General features: G+C 45.1%; 1 protein-coding gene across 2 annotated transcripts in view; it reads right to left on the bottom strand.

The window, feature by feature from the left end:
- Positions 1 to 5,990: 5,990 nt before the first annotated feature.
- Positions 5,991 to 14,001, bottom strand: part of LOC139055980 (chymotrypsinogen A-like) — a 53,736-nt gene continuing 45,725 nt past the window's right edge. For both annotated transcript variants that reach the window (XM_070533702.1, XM_070533703.1), the window contains 4 exons: positions 11,502 to 11,622; positions 9,316 to 9,454; positions 8,313 to 8,455; positions 5,991 to 6,596 (listed from right to left, as the gene is read on the bottom strand). In XM_070533702.1, the coding sequence (XP_070389803.1) occupies positions 6,393 to 6,596; positions 8,313 to 8,455; positions 9,316 to 9,454; positions 11,502 to 11,622 (607 nt within the window). In that variant the 3' untranslated portion in view covers positions 5,991 to 6,392. The remainder of the gene's footprint in view (positions 6,597 to 8,312; positions 8,456 to 9,315; positions 9,455 to 11,501; positions 11,623 to 14,001) is intronic.

Genomic DNA, 14,001 nt, shown 5'->3' with positions numbered 1-14,001 from the left:
CCAAACAAAGACGCCCACAGGAAATATACAGCCTCTTTCTCGACTTCTTGTATGTTTCCTGTGTGCGTCTTTTTTTCGCTGGTTTTTGCTTAAAGTGTTCGTAACGCTAGCTGCAGAGATCGTGGCGTCACGCAGACGACGTTCAATAGCGTCTTCTGCGGGGGAACGCGTCACCCGCACAAGAGAGTGAATGATCGCATCGTCAATATGCAAAAGCTACCAAGTAAAAAGGAAATTCGCAAGCAAACCGAACATGGGGCCTGCCGCCCTAACATCACCAAAATTTAAAGAAAGCATGAAGTGTGTAATGAAGGTTACTCACTTGAAGACGTCGAAGCATCTCAGTATGAATGATACATTTTTTGAGTCAGCTTTGGACATGACGTGTTCCTAGATACGTAACTCGGATCGAAATGTCACAGTTAATTATGGCATTGAAGTTTGGTACCACATTTCAAATATGCGATCCATCTGTACAGCTTTAATACAATATCTAGCTGCTAGGTCGCAAATTGACCTTTCATGTGCAAATTCAATTCATGTGCACGAGGACGACGATTATTGCTAAGTACATTACGTTTGCGTAGACCTGAAGAGCCAACAGCAATAACCTGTGAACCATTGAAGCGCAAGTAAAACAGCTTGCTAGCTATTCTAGCTTTTGGCGTGTTATGCATGAAGTTTAGAAGTATATAGGACGAACACAGCAAGCCGTAATCGGTTCATGCTGAAAACGTAGTGAAGCTTGCAGATGAAGACGCAAAGGAACGCGTTAACCTTCATCTCAGTCTGTAAGCAGTACTAAGTTTTCATCGTAGCCACGAAGTATATACAATGTGGGCTTTCGCACGCGCGAGCATACACTGCAAGTACATTTGCGCTTTATTTAGGGCTGCATTTGCTGCAAACAAGTTATGTAACTTTTTATCTCACTGTTACGGCGGTCGTGCATCAAAGCTCTGTATCAAGCCGCACTGATACTTCTATGAATATCCCACTACATCAGTTGACCCAGTAATGAACGTGCTAGCTATGGCCAGTTCCACTTGCCATTGAGAAGCATGCCCTTGAGAAGCAAAGGAGTGTTACGGCAGGAAGTATTCAGCTGTGCAGACGACGAAGCTTTTCGGTGAGAGGCACCGCTTCTTAAAAGAGCAGCACTCAAATGGCAGGCTAGTCAATCACGACAGCGGCTACAGAAATGCGAGCAGTATTGCTGCTATGATTAGCGTAAATTTTTTTATTATCATGATATTGTTATTAATACTCATGTCCGCTCACACAACCACCACGTATGGAGAAATAGAAGTTTGCTGGCAATTGTCTCTTAACAGGGACACCTAGACTGCCGCGGGAAGCGGAGAAAGAAGAAAGAAAGGGAAGATGAAAAACAGAATGCAAAATAATAAATAAAGACATATTACAACTTATAACATCAAATGTAGACTATGAAAATTACAGTTGCGAGTCTGAAGCGGCAGTTGGTAAGAATTCCAGCACGGCTTTGTGAGTCTCATATCGAATTGATGCACGACGTTTCGCGAATAAAAAAATTAAAATTTTCGCTCAAGCAAGAATAAATAGCTGGAACTTGTCAGCAATACTCTGAGGCAACCGCGGAAAGTTCGGCAAAGTGACAGCAAGTGGTCAAGATTTTAGAGTCTATTGCCTGCAACAAGGCATGAAGGGACAGCATCGGAAAAAACCACCGAAACACTGACATCAATGTTGCCCAAACGTACACATTTTTCTTGTCAGGTGTTTTTTCTTATACAAAATTCTTAAAGATCACCTGGTGCACTAGCGTAATTAAAGTAGTTGAGTTGGATTACTCAAAGAAGCGGACCACAAATTCAATAAAAATGGAAATAAATATTCCGCTAATTAACAAAAGCTTCCTAAATAAGTTGCAAAATGAGTACTCTATGGCACTTATAGTTTGGGGGTAGTAGCCTGCGCGTTCCCAAGGCGCGTCTCCTTAAAACAAATTTTCAGGATGGCACCGATGCCGAGATATTGATACCCAAAGTGTGCGACAATATACATGAACATCCCATTTATGTTCACGCTTTAATTCATCGAGCGGCTATATTGTAAAACAAGGTGAGGAGTACATTTTTGCACCTAGTTTGATGGCGCATATTTGGAAAAGGGTGCCATTCTCACAATTTGTTCCAAATGGACATGTCTTTCAAGCTCACCGGCTACATTTCGCAAGTTACAATACAGTCACGGTCGTAAAGTCGTTAGTTGAAAGCTAATTATTGACGTTTAGGCAAATAGTTTATTATGCACAAAATGTTCCGCTCAAGTATTGGACGCTTCCTTTTGTTATCAAATTCAAAGGCTTCAATTTTGTCATCTGCCTAGGGTGATTTTTAAAGTTTCCTGTAATAGAAAAAAACACCCTTGAGTAAATTTTATACGTCATAAGTCACGTTCCCACATACTTTGTACCGAAATGACGAAGATATCATAACGCTCTGTTTCTTGGTTTTATAATTAGAACAGACTTTCCTGTTTGCTCGCGTGGAGCATATTACGCTATTCAGCCTGTTCTGAGTCGACAACTTGGCGAGGCAGGCTTTACTTTTACAATGAACCATAAGGTAAATTTTAGCTAAATAAGATCAGTTATTGATTACTTTTTTGTAGTCCATAATGCGGTGCACGTTGAATGTGCGATGTCAAAGCCGAGCCGTAAAGAAGTCATCTCTGCTTCAGGTATAATCCTAAGACTAGCACCGCTTTCGATGCATTCGTCCCTGAAACCTGCTACAAAACACGTTGACGATCCAGTTAAATGTTTCTCTAGAGTGGTCCCTCTGACAGTTGCTCTGCTGTTTTATTGGAACTGCAAAGTAATTTTTATAAAATGTGGGACAGACTATTGTGGGGAAGAATATTGAAATAACGAAGAAGACGATCACAGTTGCGCATGGTCAGCCATCTTGGCCATTTCAGTAAACTGTCGCTTTACAAACTCCCCTTCCTTTTTTTTCATGTGTTTAACGCCCCGTCACACTATGGTGGAAGTGCGGGTTATTCTCTCCAGATGACGGTGCTCTGAAGTGGCTGGCGCTGCGGTGCGACCACCGTGGCAGACTGGCCGGAATCTGCTTCCGCCCCACGGACTACTATTGTATTAGCCCACTCTTGAGACCTTGGAACATTGAATGGGACCGATGGCGTCGACGTTGAGGAATGGCTGTCGCAATAAGAACGGCACAGTGATCACAATCACTGGTAACTCGTAAGATTTGTTCGATTCAGAAAAAGGTGCACGACAGCACAAACGAAAAGGTGCAGGGGGTGCCAGTTATGGTGTGCCGGGCTGCACCCACTCCCTGCAGGGTTCAAGGGTGCATTGCACCACGGCGGCACCTTGCCTTGCACCCCCTTCAATCGTTCACGGGGGTGCAGGGTGCACCGCTGCACCTTGGGGAATAGAAGGCCTACGTACAGCGTACTGTGAATCAGTGCAGAAGGTGAAGAGAAACTTGGCTGAATCGAATAGGCCTATTGTCATGCTTACCAATGTGGTCTTTTAGTGGAACGGTGATGTTCTGGTATGACAGTCATGAGACCGAACTTGGGCGCTGCAATACATTTAAGCAAGAGCTGTGTGACCTCAACCACCCAATATAAACGGTATTGCCCACTACGTAGCGTGCGCACTTGCCAACCGCGCCGTCCCCGGCAGCCCCATCTCGTCGAGCTAGAGGACCACCGGGACGCGCTCAACAGGTACAGCGAAATAACAAAACACTTCTACCGGTGGCGCCGAATCTTTCCACCACTACACCCCAAACTTAACAGGCCGCAGGCGTCAACACTACGCTTACTACAGAGGCACATGTACCCAAACCCCGCCAATTTACGCGTTTTCTATCCGGACGCGTTCCTCTCATGCGCAGAAACGACGACACTCGGACGCATGCTCTAGGAGTGCAAAAATGCTTTTTCCGACTCTATCTCGCACAAGTGGGAGAAGTGCCTCAGAAGCTCACTACTCGCCGACCAGCAGTGGGCTGTCCAGCAGGCCCGCGAAGCGGCCGCCAGGTACTCGCTGTCGGGCCTTACGTGGGAGACTCCCGCGACGCGCAAAGAGCGCCCTGCGGGACCATAATTATGTTTTCCAGTCCAGACCAGTCTGTGACCTGTTCGGTAAGGTCTCCAGTCGAAAAGTCGCTGAAAAGAAACAGCTGTCAACTCAAGGCCAAAGGTCCACGGACCTTTGGCCTGTCGTAGGACGTACTGATGCTGCGCCGTAAAGCCGGCAGTGACATGCCGTAGTCTGACAAGGTTGGCCACGACCTTAAGGGGCGTGGCTGATGAGCATAAATCTTGCTACCGTCGATGCCGGGATAGAGGAGTGCCAGAGCATTATGCAGGCCAAAAGCCGCCGTATTTAACGACCATTCCCCGGGTTCCCAACACCAATCGATTCCTTTGTGTGATGAAGAGCGGCTGTCATCTCACCTTTCACCGCCTTCTGCCAAACTGACGTGGACTGTCCACCGCAAAATTGAAGCAATGGATCCAGCTAGCCTCTTAAGGAACTCTAATCCCGGCGACATGATCAGAGTAGCAGTTTCATTTGCCCAAGCCATTGTGTTAACGAAACTTGTGAATCTGGGAATTCATGAAGTTGGCGCCGTGGTGAATCCTACGTCCGCGTCAGGATCACCGGCATCGTTCCCTTGCTATCAACGGTTCGCTCCACGATTTTGGAACCCCGCTGAATGGAGAATTGCACACGATCGACCTATCTGCTTGAATCGCCGCCATGTCCGGCACTTAGCCCCTTACTGTAACAATCGCTGACCGTTCTCGCAACGTAGTCCATCCTTTGCACATGCTCGCCGCATTAAGCGCAGTCATTTTGAGGTGCTATGTGCCGCACACGCGTACAATTCCGACGCTGCCACGGCATGGTCGAGCCACTCGCCGTCACCTAGACGTCATCAGTCGTGTTCGCGACCTATCTGCCATCCGTTCTCCTGCGCCCCACCACCTAGCCGCGCAACGTCACCGGGTAACTGTGGCTCCTTCTCTCTGGAAAAATAGGCGATGCAGCGCCCAGAGGTAACACTGAATCCACGACTCCACCTGAATATCCTCTGTTTACTCTGCCAACTCGGCTAAGTATCCTGGACATGGACCTTGATGTTGTGACCATCTGTGCACTTCTCGACAGTGGGGCTCACATCTCTGCCGTGAGTCTGCTCTTCGCCGTCGCCTAAAGATCGTGGTCACACCGGCTCAGACCCGCGCTGTAGGAGTGGGCCATGGAGCGACTCCCGCCGTCGAAGAATGTGCACCACCCGCATGAAGAGCGCGCGTTAGCATACATCTGTTTTATTCGCCGTTCTTAAGTAAGACCCTTATGACATTATGCTTGGCATGGATTGGTAGGCCATAATGGTCTGTGCGACTGGTCTCCTGCAGCTCGAATTACTTCACCTAGCCGGTGCTCTAACCACGCCATCGTCCCGCCTCAGATTTCTCGACTATGTGCGCATGTCCTCCAAGCCGCCATGTATGTCTGCATGATCACCAGCTCTCCTGTGGCTGATGGCAACTACGTTCTCCGCCTTTTAACAGATGTACTCCTCACAAAAAAATACCGTCTCAGCGCGTAATACCCTTTTGACTGTAACGGGGAATCGCATCGCCATTCCCATTTTATACTTCAGCGCCTCTCCTCAACTAATTACGGCAGGCAGGTCGCCCGCCACCATCACTGCTGCCCAAGTCTGAAGGCAAGTCTATTGAAAAAAGACCATCACATACATGTTTTCATAATTCACTTTATGTATATAATCCGCAAAATTAAAGCTGGCTTTCTTAGTCTTTAGCGACGTTTATCGACCTACGGAATGATTGCAGTGGTATAACATGTACTCTGACACCGTAATCGAACATAGTAAGTAGATAGTAAACTATACAGTAAATTACATGGTAATTTTATGCGGTCAACACTTCGCTCCGGTCTCTCTCTTTATTTTGTTCCTCAGACATTCTAGGGAATACTAAAAGTGTCTTCTTGTAAAAGTTGGCTCTGATTTATAATCAACGAGAAAACGCATGTGCATATTTCGGGTATATAAGCAAAAATTCACCCTCGAGAGGTTATTTTACGACGAAATAAAAAAAAAAGAAACATGCTTCCTCGACTAGAAAACCAAGTGTTATCGAGCTTTTCGCTGTCCCCATAAATGAAAAAAACAGGAATCGTGCGTTTCCGCAGTTCATGGTGATTATGAATTTTGCGACATAAATAATGATGACACAATGAACACTGTGAAACAGTGGTAATTCGAACGCTTAGGAAATTGTGACGTGTGGGACCGCGAATAGTTTGATTGCCTCAGACGGCCTTGGTCTTGTCATTTGAGTATGCAAAACTTAGTCTTCGCTTCGCGGCTTTTGGCACTCAAATAAGGATGGATGAAGTTGTCCACGAAGCTAGCAACCCGCGTGAAGACCATAGGCAGCGTCGAGTCTCCACAGGTGGGAGGGCCGCCTGAAAGGACACCCTGCAAGAACCAGTGGCCGCCAATGCTTTGCACAATAGGTGCGCCGCTGTCTCCCTGCAAAAAATAAAGAGAACTTTTGAATCACACTAGTGCAAAACCGGAGCATTGTGCGCTATTTGGAAACTCGAAAGCGTTTCTATGTGAAGAAGTGAGGTCCTGATGAATCAGAAGAGATGCCGGTGCAAAAACACGTTTACGGAGGTTCAAATTTTGTTGGTCCGGCAGCAAGCAGTTTAGATGTAAATGAGTCAGCTATAATATTGCGGATCCGCCACAGACAAAAAAAAATTATCAGACGTTACGTCCGAGAGCAAAATGATGACTTTTGGGAGCACGTCACATCACATTGGTGATGAACCACCACATAAATGGACAATATTCTGTGATTCGAAGGCGGCACTGCAGTCTCTACTGTCACCTCTACGACGTGGACCACACGAGCAACTAATATTCCATATTACAGAGACTTTGCAATATATAAGTGAAGCAGGCCATGAGATAACCTTTCAGTGGCTTCCAAGTCACTGCGGGATTATCGGCAATGAACGGGCGGATCACGCTGCCCACTCAGCCCATACTGAGGAGCGCTGCGTCCCGATTCCTCATTCTAGAACTGACGCAGCACGGAAGCTCCGCCTACTTGCTCGGCAGTGCACCGCGTCGCAATGGAATGAGCCACATTTAAGAAACACGCGACTGTACTCACTTGACCCAACATTAAGTCTTCAAGCGCCATCACAGCTTCGCCGTAGAGACGCCACGCTTTTATATCGACTTTGGTTGGGCGTTGCCTTTACTCAAGCCTATGCATTCCGCATAGGGATGACCGACAGCCCAACATGTGACCACTGCGGCCATGAAGAATCAATTGGCCATATTCTGTGTGCCTGCCCGCAGTACAGTACACAGAGGGCATGCCTTCGCCACGAACTTGACAAACTGGACGACCAAGCGCTATCCGAAAAAAGAATTCTACAACATCGAAAGGACCTACCGTCACAGAAGAAGGCCGTGCAAGCGCTATTGCGCTTTTTGCGATCTACCGGCCTGAGTGAACGACTTTAACTGGAACGCCTTTTTGAGTGTGTGCCTCCATGTGTGCGTGTTTTTTTTTTCCTTTTTTTAGCGTTTTCCTCTCTGTCATCTTTCTAACCCCTATCCCCCATCCCCAATGTAGGGTAGCAAACCGGAGACTCATATCTGGTTAACCTCCCTGCCTTTCCTCTTCATTCTCTCTCTCTCTTTTGGGAGCACGCAGTGGTGGAGGTGCGGCTTAACTAGTGGTTCTTCGACCTGAATATTAATATACTTGATATGTTATCAATCCGGTTGCAAGGTTACCTTGCTACCAGAAACGAAATTCGAGCATCGTACCTCAGTAGAACAACTTCAAAGCTACTGAAGGTGGTTGGGAGCTGCACAGAGCTGGTCGTTATTAAATAGTAGGAAAATGAAAAATACCGAGTGCTACAACGGCACTCTTGTGTCTGGCAATCATGTGTTACCATTCCTTCGAAAGTTTGTTGGCTTTTCAGTCTGTTAAATATATGCACACTGTGCAAAGACTCTTGTTCGGTGGATTAGTGATAGGGATCTCATAAACCCACTCTTTCGTAGAAGTGTCTGCTAAGGATTTTATTAACACAGCGAAACGCGTTAAAAATCTGCGACATTCCCCTTCTTGATTATTAAATTTAAATGGCAACAAAATACAAGCAGTAAAATCAAGAGCCCCAATTGTACATCAGGCCCAAATTTCGAGATCCTTACCTCGCAAAGTGATCCCCCATCATGCGGCGCGCACAGTACATCTTCGGAGAGGGTGATATCAAAATATTTCAAGCATTTGTTCTTGTTAAGTAGGGTCAGCTTTAACTCCTGCAGCGATCTTCTCGTGCGACGGTGTGCCTTTCCTGTGCAACAAAAAATAATCAAGGGTAATTGTCCACGAGTGCTGGTAAAGCTTTTTTATATAACAAGTACATGTCGCAAATGCACTACAATTGCGACATGTGATGTTTATCGCAAGTGCTACGCATTTCAAGTATAAAAACTGTGAAGAGAAATGCTCCTATGAGTGACTGCCTTTGTATTCTTATCCACAGCACAGAATAAAGTTGTGTGTTTTTAAACAGGACTATTTATTCTGCTTTGTCAGCCACTAGAAACAGTACAAAGTAGATAGATATGCATGGGAATAGACAGCCACAGTCAACGACCCCTAGCGCTGCAAATGGTCTAGTTGCCATATTAAAATTTGCTTAGGTATTTCTCGAAGAGAGTTTATTTTTTTCAGGTTCAATCAGCACAATCAAGATGCTAATGCGTGATCTTCATCTGCCTTAAATATTCATTTCTTCATCCCATCTACGGGGCGTATGCCTATTGTCAACGACATCACAATAACCATATCGCAAATCCGTTCTGCGGAATACCGCAAGTTAGAGGAAGTATCATGAAAGGGAAAATTGGGGCTTCGATCAGAATGCAGCACGAAGCTACAAAGAAACCCTATACGGATGTTCTCTGAAAGAAAGCTTCATCGTTCAGAGAAAATTCGTCTTGGTCCTTTCTAACTTCCTGGTACATTCGAGTGGACAACAATTTTACCGTTCAGAAAAGACGATGTCATGTAAACGAACTGTTTTTCACGAAAGCTACTATCTCTCCCGTCACACAATCAACTGCTCTATCATGAAATGGTGAGAGGAAGCCTAGTTGACAGTTGCCATGCTTTCAACAAAGTATAGAGGGAACGAAACTGATAGCATACTTGGTCTTGCTGTCCAACCCGCCGTGTAGGCTTCCGAGTCTGTTGGGAAAGTTTCTTTTCGGTAAGGAAGGCAAACTGGCCTGATAGCACTCGTGAAGTTCACAGGCTGTGCAAGCGTTATGACGGCGATGTCGTTGGTCTGTGGCAAAAATAAAGAATATCAATTACGGTCATGATCCAAGAGTGGTTTTAGTGATCTCTCGCATGCCAAAAAGGCACTGATACCCATATGCTTCGCGTGGCGAATTCTGGGGATTTTGGGGAAATATTTTGGTAAGATACCCAAATTTGCTCGAATAGTGCAAAGATGAAGGGCTTTACTTACATTCAATGTTATGTTCGTTATGGACCAGAGATATGAAAGTTGAAGTAGTAAGACGAGAATTGTAAATTGTATAGCAGTAAACTTAGCTTCTTGGCCCCATATCTATAACAACTCAGGAAAGATACCAGAAAACACGAGCGCAACTGCTCTGGTACAACATCAAGCTTTGTGAGAGCCGAAACACTGGTCATAACACGCGCCTTCAATTTGTACTCCTTGCTCCTTGAAAAAGAAGCCAAATTAAAGCTGCACACTCCACCATTCCTTTATTGTAATGAAGTCTCTGTTGGGACAGTGCATCTGGAAGCAGTCAGCGTGTGCGTCAAGCGGCGACTGCAAAGGTTGTTGCCAGAAAACCTTCATTGCATGTACTGTGCTGATGAGCTATCGTCGCTGATGAAGTTCATGCTGTATGCGATGTTAAAGTTTTCTAGGAAAATAGATGAACCAGGAAAATATTAAGCATTGTCAGAGTTATGCCACTTAGGCGCATCTATATTGTCCACGCGCCTCTAACGACACACAAAAACAGGTTATGCTTTTTCGTTTTGCCGTATAAAGAATCATCTCGCGCCGTTTTAGGAGCAGTGATTAGTTTTGTGAACGTGTAGTATATCCTCGCCGAGCTTGTCTTTTTTGAAATTAAAGCATACATAGTCCTCATTTCGAGACTAGTGCCAGAAGCTTAAGCATTAGCAGATCGACAGCTTTTCGGTGAAACATTTGAGTCCTGAGCTCTACAACCTACAGTTATTCCAATGTGTTTCTGTTCTATTTCTGCCCCTGGAAATCCGCGAGTGGACTAAATTTTTTTCGGCCCAGCCCTACTTTACCTGACGTCATTGACGCGACGTCACGAAAGCCGGAATAACTCCCCATCTGATATGATGTGATCACATTGATTACGCAAGATTCGCCCCCTAAAAAAATATTTGTGATTGCACCCCTTTTCCACCATTAGCGCTCCCTCCGCTTTAAGTCACAGTCCACAATCTTTCGGGCAGCGCCCACTTCATATGCCGGACACGCCACGCCAGAAAAACTCGAACACTCGCCACGTCGAGGTGACATGTACGCTCTAGATGCGTTAACATGCCTAACAAAGCTGAATTTTTTCTTCGGAGTAGCCAGACTGACCCCGCTCCAAAATTAATAGCGGATGTCAGCCGAGGAGAATCAATTTGTCTGTGTATAATAATTTTTTTTGGATGGCAGTATACAATTGTCGAACACTTTCGACACGTATATGACGTGACTTTGCCAAATATTCTTCGCAGAGGATAATTTTTTTCAAAAAAAATGTTTAGGATTTCGTTGCAAGCTGCCGAAATTTTCTAACGTCCGGCACACACTAGGCAAGAGAAAGCGGACCAATCACCGACAACGGCACCGCCCACCTCGTCCAGTCATCTGATTTCCCTGCATTAGCTCGGACTCACCAAAACACTCTCCCCTTGTTCGCGCTCATGGCCTCTTGTCAACCAATCAGCTAAGAAATACCGGTCAATGTAGGCAATGCTATTTGTTTTTAAGCAAAACAAAAGTGACCTTCCATAAGCGAGTGAATTGTTTGTTTGAGCTGTTCAAACAACACGGCGGTTCACCGCCTTATGCTTGCTACCATGGTTACGGAAATTTTACGTCAGGAGATTGGTACGGAGACCAAATGGAATAGTTGTATGTGATACTGCCGCTGTATTAGCAAAAATTATCTTTCACAAAGAACATTTTAACCTCTTACAAAGGTAAGCACTCTCTACATGCACCAAATTTATAGGGGAGAAACTTCTTTCCACTAATGAAGCAACATTGTTGATGATTTCGGGAATATAAAAGCGCATTGAAATGCTTATTCACTTACGCTGCCGGAGAAATTTTGGTGAATGCACATTTCCTTCACGGGCATTGCGAGTTCGCCCTTATCGAGTGTGCTTCGCCGCCAGGAGCCTAAGTGAATCCTTATTCCATCGCTGGTTCGTTTGCTGAAACAGATGCAAAAAGTAATAAATTTTCTTGGAGCGTCAATAGATCCGTTGAGTGTGAGCGATTATAGCGTGACAGTCTGATAGCAAGGCGGCCTTAGCTTGTAGTGCCACCTGTGATCGCTGAGTGATCGCTGTGGGGCCGAATGCAGTCACCGTGGCTCCCAAACGCCCAAGCTCATCGTATACCACATGCAGAAGCTCAGTTTTTCCAGAACCACACGTGGCATACGAGGTGGCATGTGTATATATGTGGTTCCAGTAGAGCGTTGGAATCGCTCAACACTATTCCTTAAGACAAGGCTTTTGGACCGAAATTGATCCAGATTGTGTCACCGTATACAGGGTGTTTTTTGTTTAGCTGCGGCAAATGTTTTAAAGGTTGCCAATGACAGGTTGCACAATCTAACCCCGTGCTTAATTACTCGATGAGGAGATGATTATTTCTACGAAAAATCATATGGTTCTATTGGATAATAATGTAATTACGCTAATTAAGTTTCTAGATATTTACTTTTACGTCACATATTTTAATCTGCCGCTGAGTTCGCACGGCGTATCTACTTGGAAGGAAGTCTCTGGAGAGCACCAGTTCCGAGATATTAATTTTTAACGTGGCCATTGATATGCATTGGTGTTCCAGCTACTTATGTGCTTCAATGTATAAAACAGCCGTTTAATAGAAAAGTAAATTGGACGCCAACGCACTTCGTCAGACACTTGGAAAATAAATATCTCGGCACTGGTGCTCTCCAGATAATGCATTCGAAGTGGATATGCTGTGCGAACTCAGCGCCTATAATTCGTAGTCTGAAATGTGTAGCGTGAAATAACTAATTAAACGGTTAATTAAAATAATTACTTTATTCAATTTAACATTTCGATTTCTTGTAGAAGTAATGGCGACCTTATCAAGTAATTTAGATTAATGGTTAGAATTGTGCTAGCTGTCATAGACAATCCTTAAAAAAGATTGTGCAGAAAAAAAAAGAACACTGAATATTGTGTACCGCTCTAAAAAAAGGCACATTCGGAAAGCTCTTGCACATGTAACAAATAAAACTATGATGTTGAACGCGACATTTCTCCTACCCGTGATATCCTTAAAGCATCCTTGCTGCGCCACCAACGGCCAAGAGATCTTTTTATCCCCCTTAAAAATACTCCTCGCATTTTCAAAGCTGGACATATAAGTCGGAGCCGTAAGGATTAAAAAAAAGAGGCGAATAAAGCAATCGCCACCGAAGCCCGCCGTACAGATGGTTAACCAGCGAAGCTGAAATACGCGGCCGCGGTGTTTATCACTGGGTTAAACACGAAAGTTCATTGAACTCTTTGTCAATTATAGGTTAGGTTTTTGTGTTTCTTAATAAGGTTGCACACAAGTTCGGCTGCGACGGAGAGAACGACGTCAGTGACAGTATGCCCGCATTCCGCCGTCGTCGCTTGCGTTCGATGTCTCGAGTTTGCTTGGCGGCGGGGTTAGCAGCTTCCACGCGCGATTGGCGCTTGGGATTCTTCAAAATTATATCTGGCCATCATGTAAGACATTGAATGGCTCGTACCCCCTTAAGCAATCGCTCATACTCCCGGAAACGCGGCCTCCCCATTGGAATGACATGAGAGAAGTGAAATTCTAGGCTGCAATGATGAGCGGCAACGCAGGCAGCGGGTGCAAAGCACTCGCCACCGGTGGTGCGTGCAGCCTAAGTTGGCCGAACGCAGCTAGCTATGGAAGAAAACGAGGACGCCATTGCTGACGATAATAGTCTTCTGTACACACGCGCGAACAAACGGATTTTTGTTTCGACGAGCCGTATAAAGCTTCACTTTGAAAAGCGGGTTAACACATTTTCCACAGCAGGCTCGAGATTGTTAACCTCTGCAGTCTTACTTCACAAAGGTAATCTGTGAGCGATTTTCTGGCACGTCTTTATTGGCACGCTTCCTTCTAAACACATTTAAAGCAGTAATAGCGAAAATAGTACACCTAATATTTCTCAAGGGCACTTAAATATCGCTCACGAGGAATATTGAATTAGTACGCAAAATGCGCCAATGAAGCTGAACAGCACACTATGTTGCTGGTCAAGTGAAACTTTTTTGCTATTCTTTTAACAAAGTGGAACGGGTACGTAAAAATATAGTTCAATTGGTGGCACCTTGATCAGGTCGTTAGAAATGCATTTCAGCGTAAATTAGAAACATGGAAATCCTCCACTACATGTTGCAATAAACAGCCTTTATCACCAAGAGCCAGAAAGGACGTTTTCAAATATGAAATGACTGCCGAAAGCGATCAGGTGTCTTCAAGGTCCCTTTCGAATTGACAAAATATGGGAATAATACATCTAGCTGGAGAGACATGATGAAGTTCTG

The sequence above is a fragment of the Dermacentor albipictus genome, chromosome 2 (genome assembly GCF_038994185.2).
Source record: "Dermacentor albipictus isolate Rhodes 1998 colony chromosome 2, USDA_Dalb.pri_finalv2, whole genome shotgun sequence".
NCBI classification, from domain to species: Eukaryota; Metazoa; Arthropoda; class Arachnida; order Ixodida; family Ixodidae; genus Dermacentor; species Dermacentor albipictus.
The sequence above is the reverse complement of the archived record's forward strand: the minus strand, read 5'-3'. Positions and strand labels throughout refer to the sequence as shown.